This window comes from Daldinia vernicosa (genome assembly GCF_022497035.1).
Source record: "Daldinia vernicosa strain CBS 139.73 unplaced genomic scaffold F5Y00scaffold_4, whole genome shotgun sequence".
In the NCBI taxonomy this organism is placed as follows: Eukaryota; Fungi; Ascomycota; class Sordariomycetes; order Xylariales; family Hypoxylaceae; genus Daldinia; species Daldinia vernicosa.
The window spans coordinates 795353-820176 of NW_025953920.1; the positions used below are offsets into that span (position 1 = coordinate 795353).

General features: G+C 48.8%; 7 protein-coding genes across 7 annotated transcripts; 1 reads left to right on the forward strand and 6 right to left on the reverse strand.

The window, feature by feature from the left end:
- Positions 1–217: 217 nt before the first annotated feature.
- On the reverse strand, positions 218–2475 carry F5Y00DRAFT_225844 (OPT oligopeptide transporter protein-domain-containing protein; the record flags this gene model as incomplete). Its single annotated transcript, XM_048006228.1, has 7 exons — positions 2454–2475; positions 2126–2389; positions 1649–2057; positions 1221–1516; positions 1146–1170; positions 818–1068; positions 218–749 (listed from the first exon to the last, which is right to left on the reverse strand). Coding segments are annotated over exons 2-7 (1580 nt in total), but the record flags the coding sequence as incomplete, so codon positions are not given.
- Positions 2476–5612: 3137 nt separating this feature from the next.
- F5Y00DRAFT_135592 (uncharacterized protein) lies at positions 5613–6670 on the forward strand. The gene is made up of 3 exons (XM_048004278.1): positions 5613–5961; positions 6014–6109; positions 6184–6670. The coding sequence occupies exons 1-3, from the start codon at positions 5777–5779 to the stop codon at positions 6599–6601; spliced, it is 699 nt and encodes a 232-aa protein (XP_047869176.1). The 5' UTR covers positions 5613–5776; the 3' UTR covers positions 6602–6670.
- F5Y00DRAFT_135570 (alpha/beta-hydrolase) lies at positions 6670–8173 on the reverse strand. Its single transcript, XM_048004277.1, has 3 exons — positions 8108–8173; positions 7712–8016; positions 6670–7629 (listed from the first exon to the last, which is right to left on the reverse strand). The coding sequence occupies exons 2-3, from the start codon at positions 7916–7918 to the stop codon at positions 6739–6741; spliced, it is 1098 nt and encodes a 365-aa protein (XP_047869177.1). The 5' UTR covers positions 7919–8016; positions 8108–8173; the 3' UTR covers positions 6670–6738.
- Positions 8174–8347: 174 nt separating this feature from the next.
- F5Y00DRAFT_135654 (uncharacterized protein) lies at positions 8348–10378 on the reverse strand. Its single transcript, XM_048004279.1, has 2 exons — positions 9789–10378; positions 8348–9708 (listed from the first exon to the last, which is right to left on the reverse strand). Exons 1-2 carry the CDS (start codon positions 9958–9960, stop codon positions 8612–8614), a joined length of 1269 nt encoding a protein of 422 aa, XP_047869178.1. The 5' UTR covers positions 9961–10378; the 3' UTR covers positions 8348–8611.
- An 809-nt stretch (positions 10379–11187) lies between these two features.
- Positions 11188–14764, reverse strand: F5Y00DRAFT_225847 (glycoside hydrolase family 31 protein). Its single transcript, XM_048006229.1, has 3 exons — positions 13948–14764; positions 13156–13892; positions 11188–13102 (listed from the first exon to the last, which is right to left on the reverse strand). The coding sequence occupies exons 1-3, from the start codon at positions 14177–14179 to the stop codon at positions 11294–11296; spliced, it is 2778 nt and encodes a 925-aa protein (XP_047869179.1). The 5' UTR covers positions 14180–14764; the 3' UTR covers positions 11188–11293.
- Positions 14765–15295: 531 nt separating this feature from the next.
- On the reverse strand, positions 15296–18802 carry F5Y00DRAFT_225848 (uncharacterized protein). Its single transcript, XM_048006230.1, has 3 exons — positions 18445–18802; positions 17998–18392; positions 15296–17950 (listed from the first exon to the last, which is right to left on the reverse strand). Exons 1-3 carry the CDS (start codon positions 18535–18537, stop codon positions 15832–15834), a joined length of 2607 nt encoding a protein of 868 aa, XP_047869180.1. The 5' UTR covers positions 18538–18802; the 3' UTR covers positions 15296–15831.
- Positions 18803–19248: 446 nt separating this feature from the next.
- F5Y00DRAFT_135690 (general substrate transporter) lies at positions 19249–22048 on the reverse strand. Its single transcript, XM_048004280.1, has 4 exons — positions 21398–22048; positions 21235–21317; positions 21014–21177; positions 19249–20952 (listed from the first exon to the last, which is right to left on the reverse strand). Exons 1-4 carry the CDS (start codon positions 21444–21446, stop codon positions 19659–19661), a joined length of 1590 nt encoding a protein of 529 aa, XP_047869181.1. The 5' UTR covers positions 21447–22048; the 3' UTR covers positions 19249–19658.
- Positions 22049–24824: the final 2776 nt, after the last annotated feature.

Here is a 24824-nt window from a genome sequence, read left to right on the forward strand (position 1 = left end):
TCCGAGCAAGATCAACCTAAATGATTAATGTGTTTCTATATATTGGTGACTCAAGGCGATATGCCAAATATGATAGTAAATTTTTCGTTGGGACTAAGCGATATATACCAATTGACCTTGCTGTCATAGATTCTTAGTCCGGCTGAAGGCTCTCCGATATCTATTTAGTAGTAAAATTCCAATCGTCTTAGCGTACGAAACGTTGGGTAGATAGTGACCGGGTTGAATAGTCTTTTATTCGAATAATCTTCTCCTATTTAATTTAATTTAAATCTAGCACTAGTATTTCCATACGATATATATTTTAAAACAAGATACCCAGCAGGAGAGCAACTCTACTCAAGCGCATAGCATTTCTCCACGCTAGCCGCATCATTCCCCCACCAATTCGGCATGCCGATAACCTTTGCGCTGCCGAAGATTAAGAAGATCAAGAGCATGTTCAGGTTGAACCCTGCGTCGAACGCAGCCGCGAGGATAAAGTTGTACTTGGCCCATAGTTGGTAGCGGTACCTGTACGCCCAAAACATAACGACGAAACCTCCTATGAAACGCGAGAAGTACCCCGTCGACACGTTGCCGTAGAAGATGGACGCGCCGCTGAAGAAGATGGTGGTGTTGAAAAGGTGGAATTTAGCGCGAGGGAATAGCCGGTGGAGCGCGTATACGATGGCCGGACAGGCCGCGCCGACGAGGAAAGCATAGGGGAGTGGACGGAACTGTTCTTGTTGGAAGAGTCGAGTTGGCCCCTTTTGAATGGCGTTAGTATCCAACGTTTATGGGAGGTACTTGGAGACTAGAAAACGAGGCAACTTACTAGTAAAACATACTGAACTCCCATAGTCAAAGAGCTGGCTAAACTTTGACCTGTCCAGATATGGGCTGGATCATCAACGGCCCCAGTTAGGTAGTCGCGCTTGGAATCCTGGATCCAGCGCATTGCTGCATAATTGATCGGTACACCCATAGTGATTCCGAAGATTTGCGAGAAGAAAACCGTACGTTGGGGGACATGCATGTAATGCCCTATTTTTTGATCTTGCAACATATACTGGGCCCTATACCAGGCTATTATTATTGTTAGTATTCATTACGAGGATGAAGTCGAGCGGAAACGGGTAATCGATGGGATAAGGATATCATACCGCCACCAGCCAGAGCGCCATACACCTGATGAGGAAGATTAGCATACGAAGCAATCTTCAGGACGACAGACTTACGCTAGCTCCGATAGGATTTCGATTAGTGCTTAGGTTTTGAACCATGGTGCCGTATAGCAATTCATTGAACGTTCCGATGGGCAGTTGGAAGTTACTAATGGCATAAAGCCAGCCGAGAGGCACGACAATAGCAGCCCCTGTCGCAAGTGCCACCAAGTAAGTCCACCAGGGGATGAATAGAATGTTCATTCCAACCATTGTCATGACGCATGTAAACGAGGCGAGGAACAGTGTAATGTACCACCACAGGGGTACCTCTTTATAAGATCTCATCAAGACGTTCAATCTGTCCGAATCTGCTTACGTTAGTACCGAAGGAAGTACGTATGGAGGTTAGGCAGGCTCGTGATATAACGAGGTATATCAACGTACTGCGAACGTATTAGTTTCGATGAATATATTAACGACGGGTGTTCTTAAGACCTACCATTGATGATTGATTCCTTGGCCCGGGTTTTTCTGGCGGGCGCGGAATTTCCTGTACCCGTCTCTGATTTGGCCGGCCCCAAAGAACACGATCCAAGAGTAAGCCGAAGCGTACGAGGCGTAATCAAAGAAGATGGACCATAGGTAATGAACGCCAAGGTACAACGGGCCGTTTTCTTCGTAAGCCGTCTGGTTGAAGGTATTTTGCGGCGTGACTAGGTCGGTGACGGGATATCTGCTCCCATCAGCAGTACAAGCTCGGTTCGTCATCAAGCAGTGAGGATAACTTCCAAGGTGCCCCCATTTTGCGGCGGGCAGTAACACCCAACACGACATAACGAACGAACAGAAAAGTACGACTTGCGACCACCAAGGACTCAAAAATAGCGGAACACCGGCGAGATAGTTGGACTTTCAAATTAGTTTAGTTAATTATGATTTCATTCATAACTTATTGGGGTTTCGTCAAGAAGACTCACGATGTTAGCCCAATCAAAGGATAAATTGAGGAATCCCATTCCGCCAAGACCAGATCCGATAAAATTGGCAACGGGATTGTGAGGAGCAACCCAGCACAAAAAGGCCATCGAGTTCAACATTGGGAATGCGTATTCTGGCAAGAACTGCCAGAGCGTGATACCGAGAAGCACCCACCAGAACACGCGCATCTGCTTGCGCGCGGTCGGAGTCGGATTCTTGTTCTGTCGACTCTGGGTTTCGAAAAGCGCAGCTTGGCAAAGGGCCTGGAACCAAGGGTAAGCCGGTTCGTATAGTAGAACTTGACGCGCGAGAGCAGCGAAGGCGTACCCGGTAGCATCGATGGACCACATGAAAAAGATGGCCGCTGCGGGGTGAAGCCGTTCGTTAAAGTAGAGGTCGCCAAGCGCGATAGGCGTAGTGCCTCCATTGCCCGTCGCACCAGAGGCTGCCGTTAAAGTGATTAAGACATGCTCCTTGACCGACCATGGACCTGGGTTCATGTTGAAAGACCAACGGGTGAAGGGAATGCGGAATTGGCGGTTGGGAAGCACGCGGGCGAGCCAGAGGCCGACATAATTAGAGGCGATCTGGACGAAGAAAACTGAGTAGGGCGCATACGTGGTTCGGTAGCTATTCATGGCAGATAGAAAAGCCCCTGGAATCACGAAGATGGTGGAGAGAAGAAAATATCGAAATGTTAAGGTAGGCAAAGTGGTGTCATCGTGAAGACTGACGACTCGCCTCACCTCTGGAGGGATCTGGCTGATCTCGGGGTCATTTTCGTCCTCAAGATCAGCATCAACCTCGACGGCGTCCTCGACAGGAAGCTTTTCTTTGCTTGGGCTGCCATCCTTGACTATATCCTCTGTCGAAGGAAGTCGTTGGTTAATTGGAGGCTCAGCTGCGGGTGCCGCACTAGAGAACTTGGCTTTGTCCTTGGCATCGCCCGAAAGGCGGGAAGACATCTCGGCGGCTTGAGTTCCTGGAATATATCAACGCCAAGGAGAAACTTGGGTACTTGGCGGTTATAAACAACTTTTAGTTGCAAAGCTCCAGACTTCCCTTTTAACTTGACGGCGTGCTGACTCGACGCACCAACGAGGGTCACGCGGTAAGATATGTGAGAATCGCGAGGAACACACCATATATTAAGTTTTTAATTTATCATAGCGTAGTATTACCAACGTAGATATCGATCCAACCGCAGGGCGATTGGATTGCCAGATTGTGTACATAGTTCGTGTCGCTGTTTGCGACCATGTAGCCGATCATTGAAAAGAGTTAGCACCAATCACGCAATCGCAGCGAATATAAACGTTTGGCGGCGTGTGGGTTATATCTCGGCGCATCTCGCCATCCGCATTGCGTCTAGAGTCTAGACAAGGCCGGGTAATACCACGGCCATGGATCGAATAGTGCTGCTGATAGTTTTAGGATGGTATTAGTGGTTCGCCGTATAGACTTACATCCTACTTACCCAGGGTCGCAGTGTTATACCCCTGTTCCTCGGGTAGACATGGCAGACATGCAGACATGGTAGACGTGATGGCACCTTTTTTTTTCTAAATTTCTTTTTAGTACCAAAGCAAAAGTCCTTGGCGGCGAAAGCTTAGAGACGGATTACCATGTTAGTATTAAGTATTCGGATGTACGGCATGATAGATCCAAGTACATAATGATACGGAAGACCGAATGGAATGCTGGATGATAGAATCAAATGCGCCCTTTGCTGGAAAAGATAGGGCTTCTGATAGGTGCATAAGACAAAGACATAAAGCCGAATCTGATAACGGAATTGAAAGGAGTTACCACCTTTGGTGCTTACTAATAACAAAATAAATTGCATACCTCTACGTACCTAAGGTACAATACATCTTGGGGAGTTTTGATACATAGGGGCAGCTGGAGGCTCAGAAAACATTGTACGTAACGCTTCAACTCCCAACCGCAAGACACTACATCGTGGAACGGTGAATGCTGTACGAGGTTGTGTAGAACGACTAATAAATTTAGATTTATCATATAGGGCTAATAGGCTCCTTTATATTTGATCTCTGCAGAAACTTATAGTCGTATCCTGGACCACTACATAAGACGTAAGCGCAAGCCATCGGGTTTCTCCCCGGACATCTTTGAGGTTGAAATTACTTTCACTCACCGAATTCCTAAAGTCACTGCACTCACCGAAGCCACGTTTGCATGGATCGCCGACCTAATGCTTTCAGCTCCGTATCGTAGATCTATGATAAAAACCATGGAGGATACACTGACCTCTTGGCAGTTATCCAGCTAGGTAGTGCTCTTGAGAGGAAGAATTTCTAACGCCTTCTCGTGTTGCTATTTTTATTCGAGCGTCTTCTCAACATGTGATTTATAGAGGCCGCACCAGTATGTATATGAGCGGATTAAAGACGTGTACCATGCGGAATTTCGGATAATTTATGGCCCTTCGTCGCGTCTCGCCGTTTTCCAGAGCCAAGATATCTTAGAAACAACCTCCCTTCTTGGGACCACATAGGTCTTGCTCATTTCAGTGAGATTCGGGTCTCTAGAGAAAGATGCGCGTATAAGCATAAAATTCCAGCCGCTGCTGCATCCTACTCTGATCTTCCTATCGTATGCCTTATGGATACGTCGTATAACGCCAAAAGCCCCGTTTGTGGTATTACGTTACCCTCATTGCATGTCTCAGAACACGCGAGCCGTCAGCAATGGCAACCGTTAAATTATCCGAATACCTACATGTCACCGGGAGCAGTACCTAGGCAGCAAGGTTACACATTCCGCCCCCAACTTTCCAAGGTACCATAAAGCTTTCGGTATCCCTTGGTATATTTCCATCTACTGCATGCATATGAAATCATCAATGGAACGAATATGCCCAGCCTTGACTATTCGCAAATACCCAGCTTGGCGCCTCCGCCGGGGGTGACGCCCAACTTTATCGACCCGCCGACGATGGCTCCGACTTCCAGAATACTCACAGGCTTGACGCTAGCAATTATGTACTGCTTTGTAACTTTGCGAGTTTATACTCGAGCGTGGGTAACGTGCAACTTTGGGATAGAAGACTGCGAGTTCTCCCCCTATTATACCCGGTAGAGGAACATGCTAATACGGTAGCTATAAGATCTCTGCCTCATCTCAGCGGTTAGTAATGCCTGGGTACATAACCAATTAGAAGAAACTAATGGTATTTTAGATAGGTACCACGTGTTACTGTGCCCTCATACTTAAGGGTTCGTGACAACCGGTATATCTATAGCCATACGCTTTAGAGGCTTACTATAAGTAATAAATAGCCTTTGATAATATGATGGGCCGCCACCAGTGGGATATACCGGTGTCTGAATTTCATCAGAAGTTTGTTTTGAAAGTATTAAATATCCCTTCCAAGCACTAGAAGGCAGTTGTGGTCTCTACCTATTGACTAATTTTAATGATAGTATAGCTTCGCACCAAGCTACGTTTATTCGACTGCCGCGGTCTTCATCAAAGCGACACTTCTGGCATTTTATCTTCGCATTTTCAACCCGGTTAAGGGAGCCAGGATCGTTATTTGGGCAACGCTAACTGTAGTGATACTCTTTTATTTGATCGTCGTCGTTATAATCCAGGTCACCTGCGACGGATACACTCCAACAGCGCAGATGTTCAACACTGATGCCGAAGTCAATTGTTCAGTACCGCAGGAACCTCTCTGGGTTACCACGAGTATATTTAGCACTGCCACGGATTTGCATTTACTTGTGATACCCGTGGCGCTTACGCTTAAAATCCGACTCCCATCGAAACGGAAAATTGGCGTGTGTTGTATTTTCCTCACAGGCTTAATGTGGGCTTTCCTATTTCTAAAAGTTACGCGCCCAATCCTAACGTTTTCGTAGAGCTTGTACCTTTTCTCTCCTTTGCGCGGTGTATCGCGTGAAGGCGACACGATCTCTTGATGTCACTTGGCTTGGGCACTTGATATCTGCGTTCGCGTAAGCGTTACGACGACCATCACTGGCGTTTTGTTCTTTGCATTCCTCTAGGCGAGCTAACACTATTTCTCCAGAGCGGCTGAGCTCAACGTAGGAATTTCCTGTAGCTGTATGCCGATAGTATTCGTCCCGTTCCGCAGATTGACTCGAACGACCTTGCGGAATTCCTTACTCAAGCTCATTTCGACTTATCGGGGGCACAATTATAAGGAATTTGCACATAATCCTAGTGATCCTGAGATAATGATACAAACTGAGCAGCTGCCGCAGATACCTAAAAGTTCGTGGACGGGGTTAAGGTCTTGGGTATGCAAGATGCACCTTTCTCAGCCCGGGCGGGCAAACGATGTCTCTACTTACAGGGAAATCACCTCAGTCGATATAGATTATCATGAACATCTGAGGAAAGAGTCTCGCGACGCCCGACCACTTCAATATATCCCGACCGGGACACTTCAAACGCCTCAGAGAGCTTTGACAAGTAGGATATGAATATTTGGGTCGTCTTCCACATAAATATATGTTTTCACACCCCCCTTTCTCTCCGAGCCCATCGAATGTACAACTCACACCGCGTAATACAAATCTTGGGTAAAAAACACCAACACCGACGCCCTTTACACCACTACCTAATCCTTCTCAATCCACCTCACCACCTCCGCAGCCACCGCATCGCTATTCCTCTCCAAAAACATCATATGGCCATTCCCACAAACCCCCCTCTCCTCCAGCCTGAGATGCTCCGTCCCCCTAACCCCCGCCTGCCGCAAGTACCGCACGATCCCCCAGTCGTACTGCGCATGATACGACGCCTGCGCCGTGACAACGAGCACCCTCACGCGCGCCAGATTAACCAACTGCCTCGGTCCCGCCCCCCCCTCTCTCTCCCCCTCTGCCTGCGCCACGCAATCCATCATCTCCAAACCCGGCGCCGGCACAAGCACCTTGGCGAAATCGGCATCTGGATCGGCGACGGGCGGCGCGTACGTCAGCGGCGCGTTGGCGATGCCGTAAGGCGCGCTGGGCCCGGAATTCGTCATGCCGACCTTGTAGAACGGCGGGCCCGCGGGCTCGAGCGCGACGACCATCCTGACCGCGGCCGGCCGGACGTCCGCGACTAGCCACGGGGTCGCGCCCCCGGCCGAGTGTGCGATGAGAATCGCAGGTCTGCCGATACGGTCCAGGAGCGCGGCGCAGGCTTCTTGCGAAGCCTTTTCCCGCGCCGCGGGATCGCTGAGGACCTGCTGCGCCGACGCGAAGAACTGGTCGAAGACGGGATCGCCGATTCGGCCGGTGCCGGGCCATTGGGTGTGAAGCTTGGCTTGGGGCCACTTCCCGAGGTCCTTGCATGCTGTGAACATGGTCTGGATGGCCTCGGCTGGGTGGGCGATCATGGTTCCGTTGCTGGGGTGCCAGGGGCTCCTGCCGCAGAAGGGTAGGTCGACGAGGTAGCACTCGAAGCCTCGGGATAAGAAGTACGAGGCCCAGCCCGGCTGGCCGTCGGGTTTTGTGAGCCAGTCCTGGCTAATGTTAGCGTATACTATGTATGTATGGTACGACTGAACAAGATGATTAAGAAGGTTGAAGTCGAGATAATCTTACCGCGCCGGATCTTGTTGCGCCGTGGATGAAAATGATAGGGAAAGGTCTGTCTGGAGTATTATCTGACTCTGCGGGAATAAGTCTTTCGACGTACATTTGCCCTTGCCGCGTATGGTTTCCGGCGGCGTCTAGTACGTATTGGCCGCCCACGTAGAATACCTCCCGTCGATGAAGGGTGGAAAAGCGTGCTTCTGTGTTACCCTCCATAACTAACTAAGTTTATAATATCTAGTTGTATAGTGATATATAAAATGACGTCTTATGGGATGAAACAGTATAGGCGAGGAGATAGTCAAAAGGTAGATCTATCGGCGATTAATGAATGGTTATATCAGTTAGTATATCAACTAATTTACTTGAGCAATTAAAATCCATGGCGGGAGATATCGGACCTACCTACGTAAGGTATGGATATAAAGACCGCAATAAGACTTCCTCTATTATCAACGTATAGGTATACGGCATTGGATGTAAGTCAACGACACGAGGAGGTTCGAACTTGATGATGACTGAGGGCATATACGCATATACGCATAAACTTTGCGCTCATTCATTTAAACAGGATAGGTATATAGGTTAGGTAATTAAACCACATTAAACTCGTCGGCTAATCGTCAATTGCATTGCATCATCCATCGTATCATCCATTGTCACCCTCACCCTCACCCTCCAACGACAACTACGCCGTCTGTCCGTCCTAAGGTACACGCCCTCAATACCGAGCCGATGCAATAAACGCTTGCTTAAACGGAGCCAATCATATTTCCTTTGTTTTTTTTTTTGGTTTTTTTTTTAGTATCACACAACCCCTAACTCCAGATAACGCTTCGGTAGTTTTCGCTTCTCCCTTCCCTTCCCTCCTTTATTACACTCATTCATTCCCTTCCTAAAACCCCCCTCTTAACCCTCCAACTCGTGAATATGCACCACAGGCACTTCCTCCTCCTTCGCGGGACTCGCCTGCGGCTCCGGACTCATCGGCGAAACGGGCATCTGGCCCCCCGCCTCGCGCTTCTCGGCGTAGTTCCCGTGCAGCGTCGGGTTGTACGCCGTGTACTGCTTCTGCTGGGAGGAGAAGGAGGCCGCGGTGGGCGAGAACGGGATCGAGGCTGCGGAGGGGGAGTACGGGGCAGGTGGCGTTGTGGTGGTGGTGGTAGTGGTGACTGCGCTCTTGGGCTCGTCGGCCGCGAGCTCCGACTGGAAGCTGGGGTGCGTCTGGCCGTTAGTTGGGAACGGCGGTGCTGCTGCTGCGAGGGAGCTCGGCGGGTTGTCGGTGCTGGGGAGATCCTGTCGTGCCGTGGATTTGGAGTCGAGACTGGAGCTGTGAGTCTTCGCTTTGCGGCGCTTGCGGAGTAGGAGCGCTAGGTATATGAGACACCCGATCAATAGGGCGCCGACACCCGCGCCGACGCCGATGCCGGCTTGTGCTGCTGTGGAGAGGGTCGGGCCTGTGCTGGTGTTTGTAGATGCGTTGGGTGCGTCGGTGGGAGGTGTGACGGGGCTGGCGTCGCCTGGTCCTAAGTCTACCGGCGTAGGGGTGCTTGATGAGTCGCTTGATGAGTCTGAGGACGATGTGATGGATGATGTGATGGATGATGTTGAAGACGTCAATGTCACTGATGATGTCACAGTCTTCACAGACTTGGGCACCGTTATTGTGGTGGTCACCGGATTTGGATCTATAGATGGCTTCTTGCCATCGTACCAGGAGATAGGTCCGCCCAGGCTCGTCGGAAGTAGCGCGACATTGTCGAGCTTCGGCTTGTCAGAGATGACTTGAGTGTCGCTGAAGCATGTGCAACGAGCAGGCGGCTTCGAGCCTGGTACGTCGCCAGTTTCTTTGCACGCCGCCCATATATCGTCGCCGTCGTCAAGATCAGGATTGTCATCACAGCGCTGTAATCCCGTCCACTGCTGGCTGCCGTACTTTCCCTTGTACGGACAACTGGGCGCACCGTATTTTTGGTCGGTGCAGCCGGCTAGGTAGGTGATACCATCTAGTATTTTTGTTAGAACAATAGGCCTTTTAATCTTTCAGAGGATCTACCTATGTAGGTAGGCTGAGACTACTACTTACAGTTCTTATGGTAGCATGCACTGTCCTCCAGGCAGATATCGCCAGCAACGCAGCAGTGCCAGTCTAAACCGACGTCGACATTACCGCAAGGGATATAATCCTTATTGGCTTCCGTGTTGACGGCGTAATAGCAGGTGCCATTGGATATATCCAAGGGATCGTCTACCGCCATGGTGCCGGAATTGTGGGTGCTGAAGTTAGGTAAGGGTACAACGTGGAAAAACGAGGGACGAATGTTTGAAAATTGGATTTTTTTTTTTAGAAAAAAAAAGCGGATTTGAAAGATGTGGTGGAAAATAGAAAAGTTTGACAGTGTATTTTTTTGTAATGTGACACTCGAGTGCTCTTTAGACTGTTTGGCCTATTTAAGAGGAAGAGTTCGAGTAGGGCACTTGCAGAAAACAGCCGTCAAGTTTGTTTGTCAACCACACACCACACATGGGCGACACTGGATCCAATCATATCCACCGGTTGGATTGCCGTATGGTGTCGTCGTGACAGTAAAATTTTATGGGTCGGTGAAGAAAAGATAAAAAGATAAAGATATATTAGTACCATCTCTCTGTCTGAATTTCTAAGATGTAGTACGACTTCGTTTCACTCATGACTCCCTTTCGGTTGTAATATTCTGTTAAGTCTACGGCCTAGATTACCTTACCTAGGTACCTATTCTCTCCTTTGCTAATATATCTATGCAATTTTATTTTATCTTATATCTTATATAGGTTAGGTACTTTATCTCTACCTTCCTTATAAACCTACCTCCCTATTACTCACACGATCTGTTTCCATCTCTATCCCCCTATCCTATCCTACTACCCGGCCTCTTCCTACGATATTTCCGACGACCCATATCCAAGCCCGTTCTAGACTCCCGTATATAACCAGAAACCCGCAAACATGCTCGGTGGGCAGGAGGTCATGCGACCACGTACTACCAGCCTCGGTGTCGAAGCAGGGCTTCCCCAGGAATATCGCACGCGACACCCCGTGGGGGAGTAAATTTTCTGATTGCAGCATGGAGCACCGACGGTCCGGTCTCGTCTAGTCCGGTTTCAGCGACCGAGACACCGCCATTCAAGCGGGTATATTTAATACGTAAATCTCGGGAGGCATTCCGAGGGTCCTTTATCCTCGGTACTTAAGAGCGGCCTACATAATATGTTACGGGTTAATTAGGGCTCTACTGATACCTATCACTGTCAGAATCGGAATGGAGAGTAGAATGTTGGGCAAGGATGTTACAAGTCATGATGATCTCGTAGCTAGCTAATACTTAGGTGGGCAACGAGATATCTATCTTGCGTTCGAATCCCCTGCCCCTATCCCGAGGGGATTCGAACCTAGGGCTAGCTTTTTTCACCCCCTTCATTTGTCACGGACAAAAATATGAGCAGAGTTAGTTAAACGATGTATTTTTATTTATACATTAAAAATAAGTAGACTTTGTACGTATTTCCTAATATATTTTCATCCCCCCGTTTTCCTTTTGCCAGGTATTTTATTTAAGCTTCCTCAACCTCAACAGTAAACGCCTCCTTAAGCGTCCTATCGACATCCACCGTAACCACGTCCTTCGCAGCGCGCTTCTTGCGCTTGCCAGTACCAGAATCCCCACCTCCAATTCCCAAGAACGTAACTTTGCTTATTCTCAGCTCGTCCGGCTTGTACCCAAACGTGCCGTTGACGGTCAGCACGCCGTCTGCGTACTCGAACGAGATATCGCTCGTGGTGGGCTGCTCGATACTTACGCCGTCGTCGAGGTATAAGCGGCCGCTTGCCTTGCCGTCCTTGCCTATAGGGACTAGGATCTCGAAGGGCTTGGTGCGTACCTCGGCGGTCGTCATGGCGGACTCGGTGCGCAAGGGAATGATTACGCCGCCGCGCAGGTATAGCGGTAGATCTGACCACTCCTGGTCCGTGACGGTAATGGCCTTTCCCTCGCCCACGATGCGCTCGTGCGTGAAGAAATCGTAAAAGATATCGTCGGGGAGGTACACATCAACGCTAGTGCTATTCTCCTCGGTCACGGGAGCGACAAGTAGGCCCGGGCCGAGGAAGTACTGGAGGTCGATTGGATATGTGTTCTTGTCTTGCGGGTAGAGGAAGAATAGCGGGTTGACCATGGGTGTACCATCAAGGGTCTGAACATGCAGCGCCGTGTACATGTAGTCGAGCAGGCGATAGCGGATATCGATGAACTTGCGCGCAGCCTGCGTTGTGGTCTCCCAGCGGTATAGCTCTTGGGAAATGGCTTCGAGGCCGTTGTGTACACGGAAGAATGGTGCGAATGCGCCGAGAGCGGCCCAGCGCGAACAGAGCTGCTCGGTGGTGTTGCCGTCGAATCCGCATGTATCGGCGCCTACCATTGGGATCTGATACACAGAAGCGAAGGCCATCATGCTCCTAATAGCGAGTCGATAATGGTGCCACGTTGATACGTTGTCTCCTAGCCAGTGCCCGACTTTAGTGCCGGCCCCGGCAAACGTCGAGCGGGTGATGATCATGGGCCTCACGGTAGGACGTCGGTGGAGCATAGCCTCGTGAGATGCAATAGACATCATGGTGCCATACAAATTATGCGTGTCGTACATGGTTAGGCCATTCTGGTGAACCAGATCAGTGTTAACCGTCTTGTTGGAGATACCACCCTCAGCTGCATTCGCGCTATCGGTGTTCGCGGCCTTGTTGTGGATCGCGTACTTCGGGAAGAGAAGATCACGGTCTGGTAGTCCAAGTTGCTTACCCTCTGTCTGTACCGGCGAGAGAAAGAGGCTGTCGAAGTGTGCTGGGGGCGTACCATCACGGATTTCCAGGGAATTTACTTCAGTCTTGTTACAGCCAGTCCCTTCGGGCTGGAAGTCGCAAGAAAAGCCGGGTAAAGGCCGAGGAGGAGTTCGGACAGGAGGTGGGTCGGGCGGGTATCCCACAGCAGAAGCGTCAGGGTTATCACAAGGGAAGAAGCAGGGGAAGTTGGAAGGTTCGTTCATATCAATCCAGAGGGCATCGATATCTACTCCGTTCTCAGGAGAGAAGAAGAGAGAAAACTCGTTGTTCCAATACTTGGAAATATTAGGAGAGAACCAGTCAGGGAAGGCCGTAACTCCGGGCCAGACAACGCCCTTCCACACGGTTCCGTTCTCGCGAAGCATAAATATGTTATCTTCAACACCGCGTTGGAAAGCAGTTGGGAAGTCCTGGTAGGCCACGGCGGGATCCACCATAACGACATAATGTTGGTCATGCGCGTGTAGGTAGTCAACTAATTCGCGTGTCATGTGCAGAGGGTATCTTTCCGGGTCCAAGGAGAATACCTAATGACTATTAGTTTAACAAGCAATATTCGTAGACAGCAATATAAGCTCACTCTTCGACGGTACATGTAGTCGATATCATTCCACATAGTCTCGAGCGGGATGCCGGCTTGGCTGTAATTGTAGACTACCTCGGCCACTTCGAAAATGTCCTGATATCCGTATCGGCAGTTCTGGAACCCGAGTCCCCAGTACGGCTGCATCACGGGTCGGCCCACGATTTCAGCATACTGCTGCGCAACTTGGACCGGGCTCGGGCCTGAGACGAAATAGAAGTCCAACACTCCACCAAGGGTGTTGTATTCAAGATACTGTCCGGATTCAGCTGTGTTATTAATTAAAATATCCATACCGTTGGAGTTCAAGAAGAACACGCCATGAGTACCCGATTCTCGATGCTCGTAATACACGGGATGGTTCCCGTATAGATTCGCGCCTTCGGGAACGCCGAATGAATCCTGTGACCAAAATGTGCGGATATAGTCAGTCGTGTTCAGCATAAAAGGGTCTGAATGCTCGCCGAGGCCATACAGACTCGGGTTTTCGGGTAACTTTGTTCTTAGACGCAGGTACTGCGACTCGAACACTATGTTGGCAGCCGATGTGTCAAAGAGGACCTCGCCCGAGTCCGAGCGAGACACGGAGAAGGAGAATGGGCTTTCTGTGTAGTCGAACTTCAATGCCGACAGCGCTTCTTCGGAGCCCTTGGCTTCTGGCCGAGGGAAAACGGACTCGGGAATTTGATAGACGTTATTAGCAGCATCTTGGATCTTGACGTGGAGTCTCGTCTCTACGCGACGTTAGTGAGACGCTCGTATATTAGCGTTTATAATAGCTCATCGTACCGGTGTCATATGAGACCTCGAGAGTCAAGTCATTTAGATCCGTCCCGTACACATTGCATGCCTCGCCGGCCAGCTTTAAATCCGCCGTCAATCCCGACGCCGTGCTAACAACATTCGAAGCGGTATACCCTGGGCAGGAAGTAAGAGGGCCGTCAGTCGGATAGTCTCGTCGTACGATAGCGGCAGCTGAGACGGCCGTCGCCACCGTAATAAGCGACAGAAGGCTTGCCATTCTGGTCGAATATACCAGGTACTAGGCTGGGAGGTTGTCTTAAAATGCCAATCTCCACGTGGAAGTTGTAACCCGACGCAGAGGATCATCTTTTCTGTGTGCTGTGGTGTTACTCTGGAACTTATATATACACCCGTATTTACAATGCCTGGTCTAGTCGTCCCATGGTGATAAGGTAGGATCGTGATCAACCAAGCTCTGCCCCCCGCATATACCCCAATATTCCCACCGCTACTCCGCTCGAACCATTTTGATCACGTCCCATGTCATTATGGCTCTTAAGCAAGAATAGTCATAGTCTAGCGGTATAAGGCTTAATTAAGGCTTGTACGTAAGGCCATAATTAACAAAGAACATCAGATACAATAGCAGTGGAGGACGTCAATACCGGCTTCGGCGCTCCTTCGGTCCACGTGATGTCTTATAAGGCGGGCCAAGCAGCTCTCTTGGCATTTGTTTGCATATCAGGTCGGAGTGAAATCGAGTCGGAGGCTCTTGTTTCCTTTGACGGCGGCGCTTTCGCGGAGCTTCCCCGGACCTTTTGGTAAAGGACAAGAAACTGAAAGCAAATAAGCATGGTCAAGCTCTGCTCTCCGCAGCTTCTCATCTCCGCACCGAGCTACTAAGAGCTCCCCCGCAGGGGCTCCATACTAGTTTGCTTTAACGTACCAATGAGAGCACGAGCTAGAACCCAGTCTGCCCTATGAGTGTAAGCCCCCCTATCTACTTCGTAAGATGACCGTGTGGGGAACAACACCGAGTTGGGCTTGTCTCCGCAAGACTATGAACAGCAAAAGAACCTAGCCAGCATGTAATTTCGCCGAGTAACCCGAGGTTATACGAAGTAAATGCCCAAATGTAAGTATGAGGCGTGACTGCATAATAGGGAACGGTGTCCTAATGGTATACCTATACACACCTCACACCTAATCTATTCGTTCGATGTTAGAAAGGTATAATGTTGAAAAGTCAGTCGCCAAGAGGACCAGTTGTCTTCGTAATAATGCCTGCGTATCGCTTATACTTATAAACATATCATGTATTACCTACCCTTATAGTGATGCTAACATGGAAAAACCAGTCACCACCATTCGAGACGGCTATGATAACACAGCAGCTATTCTAAAAAGATTCCTAAAACGAATTATGATGCCGAAGTTAATCTACAAGAACGACCAAAATCGAATTTGTGTCATGTTAAATATATGTTAAATATAAACACCCGACTCCCAAGTCAATCCGGAGCCGTAGGATGATCGCCAGATGCGTGCTAAACTGCGCAACGCTCAAAGTGACCCAGATAAAAAAAAAATACACCGAACCAAATTATGCAGGCCTCCCTCCCCTTCCTAATGTCTATCTCAAACAACCGACCCGATGGACATTCGCAAGAGCATGCTCGAAAGTGGTATATAGTCGTACAGTCGTCCCTGTAGTCTGCGCTGAACAAAATAGAAACGTCAGGTGATCGTGCCACATCTAGTTGGGATATACCCAGTAAAATGAGCAAAAGAAATTCGTAAGCCCGCCCCCGTTAGACCTCGCGAGGCACGTAATTTTCACCCGATCCCTATTCCCCCGAAAAAAAAAATAGAAAGTTCCCTCCGAATGCTTCGCTTTGGGTGGCATTCTGTATAATATATAGCTCAGCGTTATTCGTCCACGTCCATTTTGTCCACCATCGTACTCGCTGCTATTATAGTGCGGTCTTCTTGGTCTCTATCCTGTTCCTGGTCACGATCTCGATCTCTGTCTCTGTCTTTGTCCTTGTCCCTGTCTCTTTTGCTTCCGTCAGACTGGTATTCGAGATTGTTGCCGGCGGATTCTCGTTCGGGGTTGTTGTTAGATCCGCTACACAACCGATATTCACCGTCATCCCGGCGTTCAATAATACCTTCTTCCAAGGCCCATTTTGCTAAAAGGCGATCAACACCGAGTCGTCCCGCTTCACCCTTCTCCATATGCCTACCGACGTGCTCAGTCCATTCATCCCAAGAAGTAGGCCCCTCGAAAACACTTGCACAGTCCGACTTGGGGCAAGAAGATCTCTGTGGGGGTTGTCTCCGAGTCACGAGACATGTTTGCTGCATCTCTTTCACGTGCGTTTCCCAATCTAGTTGTAATTTACTATCACCCTTCGCCAGGGCCTTTTTGATTGCGAAAGGGGCGTGCATGCGACGAAGGTGTTGTGTAAAGAGATCCTTGCGGTTGAACTCATTCCCCTTGCCTTCAACTGTGCTCTGTGGGCAAGATGAGCATCGGTAATATTGGAGACACAAGTGTTGCGAAGCAATATGTCGTTTCCATTCATTCTTAGACCCAAAAGTGCTAGTACAACCAGCGAAGGCAAAGGCACAAGGGAACGGTCGAGTATGAGCGGCAGCAATGTGCTTCCGTAGTGATGAATAATCTTTAAAGGGGGCATGGCTGCAGTGATTACAGCGTGTTTCCTGCTTTGGTGCTTGCTTTTGAAGCGATCGCCGCTGCTGTTTAGGTCGTGCGGATGGCGGTGTGAATTCGGGATTGTACGGAGTCTCGTCTGCACCAGATTCATTTGCCTCGTGGGGTGAAACTTCGTCACGGCGGGCGGTTGTCGTGTTTTCTGTAGGCGTAGCTTGTACATGAGCTGCAGGTATATTATCGCTGCTTAAGGGCCGAACATGGCTCAGAGCCTTCAACTGCTCAGCAGCTTCCTGCATCTCAGCTGAATCTTCGACATCATTTTTGGGTATGGCGGTGCCCGGCCTCGAGTTAGCATACGTCATACTAGGAGTACCGGATGGTTGAGGTAGAGTCATAGGATCAAGCCTGCCCATGCTCTCCAGACGAACGGGTGTCTCCGGTCTTAGCTGAGAATGACTAGGAAGTTCATGCCGGCGGACGACCGGCGTACTCGCAGCCACTTCTCGGGCTTCGAGGAGCATCCGGCCGTCTTCCACGTCCTTCGCCGATGCCTTATTGACAGAAACGGAACCGACTAATCGATGGTAAAGATGTGTCATATTATGGGAATTCACATATCCTAAGAAGCAGCAGACTTTATCGTGCTGGACAACATTCCAGACAGGAACCGGCATTGAAATGAGTAGCATCGTAGGCGGCCCTAGAAACATGCCCTCAACAGCAATTTTCGAAGCAATAGCAGGGGCATTGTGAAGCCAGTGGTTGAACGAAGACATGTCCGGACTGGCTTCGCCGACAAAAGTCGTACAAACTAATACTCTCGGCTCATCGAACGTCAAGTCGGCAACCGCGCTTGGGTGGATGATTGGATCTTCCCGGGACGTTCTCAACAGTTGGGCATCTCCGTCAATTCCAGCTTGCGGGGATCGTAATTGTATTTCGGCACGAGAAGGGAGGGGAGATATAGAGATAACTTGACCTTTGATAGAACTTAGAGAGTATAGAACTGGCAACTTTTCAGTGAGCGCTATGCTTTTGCTAGCTCCATTAGTTAACCCAGACGCGAGTATTAGTTCTTGCTGTCTCTGAATAGCTACTTCGTGATATAGACTCTCGGAAGTAAAAGGTCGCCCGCCACTAAATTTAGCTAATGCTTCTATAACATAGGACGTGAACGACCGTACGCCGTGATCTCGGGAATAATGCTCGGGTGAGTTAGCTGCAATGATCTGTTTGACACTGCTACCCTCTGAAACCGGCTCTTCTTTAGTGGCACAAGAATCAAGGAGTAGTAGTATATCGGACTGAACATCTTCGAAGAGACAACGAATTCCGCTCCATCTTAGTTTCGAACCCCCCTCCGGATTACTGATCACATGTTAGAGCGCCTTCCATGCTACCGTGTAGTTACCTACCTTGCCCAGTAGAGTTGATTATCCGTGTCAACATAGCCGTGTCCAGCGTAGTATATTATTAATAGATGGTCGGGTGCCGCATTTTCAAGAAACGATGCCATACGAACGCCGAGTTTAACACTGGGATTTAAAACCGTAGGTATGTTGAAACGCTCGGTGCGGTAATTATACCGATCGCAGAGGATTTGATCGAGGGCGGCAAGGTCATGTTCGACGGCATTGTCTTCTTCCCAACGTAGGATAAGGACAGAGGTCTTTGTATATGGTGATTTTTGGGTTTGACGATATATAAGCATGGCGGCATCTTGCAGATGCCTCGCGAATGACTCGAACTCATGTCTTTCTGGGGGCGGTGGGGGCGCTTCTTGGGCCTGGTAAAGCTGTGCGGGCGGCGCCTATTGATGTGAGTCCACGAGTTGATGGGTACATCAATTGAATTATACCTACAGGCTCGTGGGGGAATGGAGGCGGATGCGGAGGACTGGCTTGAGCCTCGATCTTAGGAGCCAGCCTTCTCTTCTTTGCCGCCGGCTGATCCATCGGATGTCAATTGGACAAGTAACACAACGACGGAGGCTCTCGGCAGCAATTGTAAATATAACAAAAAAAAAGTTGCAACACCTCAAATATTGGAAATCATCTGCACTACGATAAAAACGCCGATGGTGTTAAAGAAAGACCATGAAGGGCGAGATGGGGAGAGATTGGGAATGATCAGGCTACGGGCGAGGCTGATTCGGGGGATGTGGTGCGTCGCTTGGCCCTCGATGTTTAGTCCATGTTTAGTCCATCTTCAAAGAGTGCCCCCCTGCTATGCCAAGCCTTCATTACATACATATTTTTGTTGAATCGAACCCCCGCAGTTGTTACCTACCAAAGCGGCAGAGATCCGCTAAAGAATTTATCTGTACACTAATGCTGCATGTAGAGTGAAGGTTTAAAGCCTCGCTATCGTGTAAGCACGCATACTAGAAAGCGCTATTGTCTTTAATACATCTAAAAGTATTATTCATCTTTGAAGAACCGGAGATGCAGGGGACTTAGCTCCAACGAAAGCTTCAAGGCTGCCTCCAGTTTGCACTTTTTAGGTAAGTGTGACTTTTAAGGCGTTTTATTGGCTGGTACGATTGTTGTTGAGACGTACTCTTCAACAGTTACGCGTTGCTCTAGAATGATACAAGGTGAACAAGTGAGAATAATAATAATAGGGTTGGGCAATTGATTTTAGATAGTAAATGACACGCCAAGAATCCTTAGAATTACTAAAGTATAAGAAGCGAACTTACCTATGTACCTTTTCACGTCAACTACATACCTACTTAGGCAGGTAACTATGTCTTATACCTAGCTTGAGATTTTACCCAGCTCCAATATGTACAAATGCACATAATAGCTAGTCGCAACTAGTCGCAAATATGAACCATGTGATTTAATCAACGTCTTGTATTCATTTTGGGGTATATAACCTCAAGCTCTCCATCAGCCCGTAGGTTTGAAGCTTTATAAGGAATAAAACATATGTCCCGATACTTCCTATCAAACACGCCCCTCAACATTTCACAAACATATGGTTTCCATTATGATACCTACGACATCCTACGCTCCTATCCACTTTCGCCCTAACCATATAACCGGTGTTCCGTTACAACTCTTCTTCAATCCTAAATCTTGGCCGAGGTTGTATGTTCAACGCCGATCTTTTCTTCCGAGCTGACAAGGTTGCGTTCGATACGGAGAATGGAACGATCGTTGTGGGTCTTCCAAGCCGGCACACCAATATATTTGATGGAGCCGGGGCCATCGTCCTCGAAGGTAGCGGCGACCTCCTCAAGAGTCTTGTTGGAGGTCTCGGGGAACAGGAAGAACGTGTGGAAGAACATGGTGAAACAGAATACGGCGAACAGAACATACGTCTTCCAGGTGATGCTAGCGAACGCGGGGGGAACAAAGTACGCAAGCGCAAAGTTGAAGGCCCAGTTAGCAGACGTAGCGAGAGCAACAGCCTTGCCGCGCACGCGAAGCGGGTAAAGCTCAGCTGGGTAGGTCCAAGAGCAAGGACCCCATGTCGGCGCGTAGGATGCGACGAATAGGTAGGTACTGGCGATCACAGCCGTGGCGGGCCTTCCACTAATGACCATGGAGATGGCAGCGGTATCGAACTGGTGAGGGGCAGGCGCGTGCGAATACACGGCAAACAAACCAGCGTTGATGCAGAGCCAGAGGCACATGAAGAACGCACCGATAAGCATGGTCGGACGACGACCCCATCTATCAAGCCAGATAAGAGCCGGAACGGTCATGACGACGTTGATAATGAACTGGATACCGCTAGGCAATAGCACATCATCACCCGAGCCCGTCATCGTGAAGATGTAGGAAATGTAGTACATCATGACGTTCATGCCGGTAAGCTGTGACCAGATCTGAGTGAAGATACCAATGTGAGTTCGGTTGATCATCTTGGGACGGAACAGCTCGAGGTAAGACACGTCTGCATTCTGACGCTCGAACTCGACCGCTTCCTTAATTTCTGCCATCTCCTTGGCGACAAGTTGAGAGTCAGGATCTCCTTTGCCGTGAACCAGAATGAGCACTTCTTTGGCCTGCTCCCAACGATCGTGCTTCGCCAACCAACGAGGCGATTCGGGAAGAACTGTTAAGCCGAAGAAGAGCAGAAGGGCTGGGATCATTTGCAGACCCCATGGGAGACGGAAAGCGGCGGCTCCGTTGATGAAGCTGGAACCGTAGCATACGAAGAACATGATCGCAATACCCCAAGTGATGGCCCATTGTTGCATTCCAATAAATCGACCTCGTTGAGACGGTGGCGACAACTCGGAGATGTAAACCGGAACCTGAGCCGAACAGATACCCACGCTAATACCGTTGATGATACGACCGACGATAAGCATTGGGATGTTTTGGGAAGCGCAAATAATGATAGAACCGATTATCCTGCAAGATTCACAGTTAGAAGAAATCAATTTGCAAGTGGATCACGTCACGGAGAACATACCAAATAATAGCACCGATCTGAATAGACGTCTTTCGACCAAAGATATCCGTCAGAACACCGGAGATGAGAGCGCCAAGCCAGGAACCTCCGGGCATGGCGGCGGTGATGCCACCCTGTACGATAGCATCTGGACCCTGGCATTCATTCGTTCCAGGTTTGTTGCCCTGCGATTGTTAGCTTAACTGTATAGTAGGCGAGATTCCTAGCTCGGGTAGACTAACTTGCTGGTTAAACTGGCACTTGTAGGGGGCAGTTGAGATAATAGCACTCATGGACGAGATATCGAAACCGAATAGCGCGCCACCTAACCCGGTTATTAGTATCCCGCAATGGCAAAGCCTCGAAAAACGAGAGGCGGCGGCAGCATATAGGTGAGGTGCTTACCTATGACGGACGTGGCCGCGATAAGATAAATATTGCCAAATTTCTTCATGGTTGTCTGAGACCCCGCGTGGTCTATTAGCGACGCATGTGGCTTGTTAGGTTGTTTAGGTGCGGAGTGTGCAAGAAGAGCAATGTTAAAAGGTAAGACTGAAAGGTGAGAGAGGGACTATCCATTATTATATGCAGAAGGAGAGTGCCCACGGTTGTTGTTGGGTGGCCAGGATTAGAGTGGTGTAAGTTTTAAGGTTGGTACATGCATACAAACAAATACCTAAGGTTTACAAACATGTCCTAGCCCAGGTAGCTACGACCCTAGGACCCCGGTTGCTTTGATTTGGCAACAAAGGCAGGTTTGGTCACTGGACCTAACCTGCCCTATTGCCCTATGTAATTGCCCTGTCTGCCTGCGTGGCGCCCCGGCCGGGGGACGTTACAGATGAATAGGCGGGTTCTACATAAGGTACCTAGCACGGATCCCCAGATTCATTGATCCACGGATTTGTATAGGCCCACCCAAGCTTTGCTCTCTCGCATTTCGGTGAATTAACGTTTTGAGGTAATTGGCCCCAAACCCATCAAGCCTGTCAAAGCCTGTCAAGCTAAGCTACGAGATCGTCACGGGATGGACGAATCAAGCCATACTAGGGGAAAAAAAAAGCATGGAGCAAGCAAACAAGCAATTATATCCTTGTTCGGATCTCGTTAGATTTTTCCCACAACTACAACAACGCCCGAGCTCGTAAATGTGTGTTCCCAACTAGGAGGCCAAAGCGGAGAATGGGGGTGACAGTGGTCTTCCCAGGGCAGTGGGACTCGCCCACAAAAAGTCTGGAGGTCACACGCGTGCTAGCTCTCCCCGTCGTGCCATATGCGGATAACAAACTAACCCACGGGTAGAGGGTAGAGGGACTTTCTTACGGCGGCGCTTATTGGTTACTGGAATGTTCAGTCGGGGAAGAGGGTTGCATGGCAGCATGGGTGTATGTACAGCTGTCTTAGGCTTTTAGCATTTTAGCATTGAACCAACAGCATCCCGGGATTTTGGATAATCATTTCTGGCACGCAAATAATCACCGCCCGACTGATCAAATGAACCCAGATAAAATGTAGGCTTTCTACATAGTATGCAGAAGTCGAGCGTAAGGGACGGCTTAATTCCATCATCCATCATTTTGGATGCAACCAAATCTAGAATTCCGGGGTAAGGTCTAAGAATCTAAAATTGGTCCGTTGGTTGTCTCGAGCAGAACATATCAATGGCATTCATCTTGCTGCTGTCGAATTCTTGTCTCAGTCAATTTTTCGACGATGAAGACGGCAAGGTGCGGAATTGGAGAATACGTGTCTTGGGTACCCGATATGATACATGTAGACTTGATAGGCTTGATATACGTCGCTCGCATATGATTGCGGAATGATGTCAATGTCCTATGAAGAGAAGTTAGTGGTGACGCCCCTTCCCTCCCAAATCCATCAATGCAACTCCACCACGGGCCGAATAGAATTTGGGGAGAGCTAGGGACCCTGGCTATTCCCCAAACCCCCTGGGGAAAGGCTCGGGGTAATCCATTCGACTTTTTAATCCGCTTTTCGAAGCTTAAATCCGTTGTCTCGATGAGTCCGAAGATTAATCATCAATTTTCACCCTCGTTACATACAAGCCTAGCTCAGCTTTTCGTTCTTTTCAAATAAGTTTCGAGTCTCCGTGCACCAATACGATTATATTACGCATAAGAATATGTTTTTTGTTCTTTTTTCACGAGTGTGACTCAGCAAATTCCGCGTAACCAATTTAATTATCTGACCGTAATACTATAGTACACCTAAGTAGTTCGTGATAATACTTACCGAGTTACACAACGCATTAGCGGTCTGTCAATGAAATATTAGCCTGCGGATCCCGACAGCTAATCCCTTACCTAACATAAGCTAAGAAAAATCTTGTTTACTTAGGTACTCAATTAACATTTTAGCTAACATTAAATTTGGAAATAATGCATGCAACATGTTCAGAGCCGAGCCGTAGCCGGAAAGGAGTAAAGACACGCGAGCCTGTCTTAATTAGCCCGACCGGGAACTAGGACGTTTGCGGCTTTCTAGACTAATTAGAGGTTTACGAAGCGCGAGATTGCCATTCTTTGATATGACATCTCTGTCGAGTCCGTATGTAACCGCTTTCATGGTCAGTTGAAAGAAAACATCGCCACTAAACTTATTCATAGCTCAGCCGTACTCGCAAGGATATGGCCAAAGCCAAACTAAACCCACTATCCACGTGAGTAGTGAAGGGAAGGAATATGGATTCGTTCTTCGACAACGCGGAGTGCGACGCGACGTCGCACAACCTGAATCCTCCCGGGTTTACTCACGCCAGAATCAGAGCACGACCTTCCCCTCTCATCGCTAGCGCGCTTCCTTCAGCTTTAATGAGCGGTAAGGTACCATCGTATTGTACAACCACATAGCAGCCCTACGTTTCGTTCGGCGTCGCTAATGAGGTACCTCTGGCCTTAATACCTACCGCATCTACTAAGAAAGAATTGATTCTAGGGCACGGACCATGGGAATCAGCTACACTATATTTGCAATGACTTAAACCACATCCGGCTTTCGCTAAAGCACCCCATAAGCATGATGTGCTCAAATCATTTCCAAATATCGTATAGCTGATTCCCATGGTCCGTGCCCTAGAATCAATTGTTTCTTAGAGAATGCGGTACCTACCTATCAAGCTGGAAATGAGAACCGCTCTACCTCTTTAGTCACCTAGGTCAGGTATATGAAGTATGCTAGCACTGTTTCTACAGTATCGCGTTGATGCGAGACAAATACATACATACATGGAAAAATACTATAGGATCCAAGTCATGCGCTCGTTTGATTCAAAATAAAAAATTTGGAAATATCAGACGACTTTGTCGAAAGCTGCCCAGTCGTTCTTTCTGGAAAAGGTTTATTGAATCCTTCCGGACTTTTAGGTCCTTCATCCTGTCGAGACGGTGCATGCCGAACATCAAAGTCCTATCCACTAGCAATCCCTTAGCAATACCGACATATTAGAAGTCACACTTACACTAATAAGTTCGGAAACGGGTGATACAATGCGCATTACCGCCCAGAGCTAGCGGTATTTGTTGGTTTCTAGTTGCGACAAACCATGCTGTATCACTATTGAAATGTCACTAATCTCGTATTTCCCGAGACTCTGGAAAGCCGTTATACCATTTTCAGCGGTTTATAAATTGCCCGGGTCAAGCTAAACATTTCGACAGCTCATATTTACAGCCTCGAATGTTTTAACGATCATGTCGAGTATATGTCTGTTGTTGGCATGAATCCGTTCATCTCATGTTCAACATGAAACTAATCCTACCTACGGCACACCTCACGAGCAAAGCAGAAGTTGAACTTTGACGCTTATATTCAC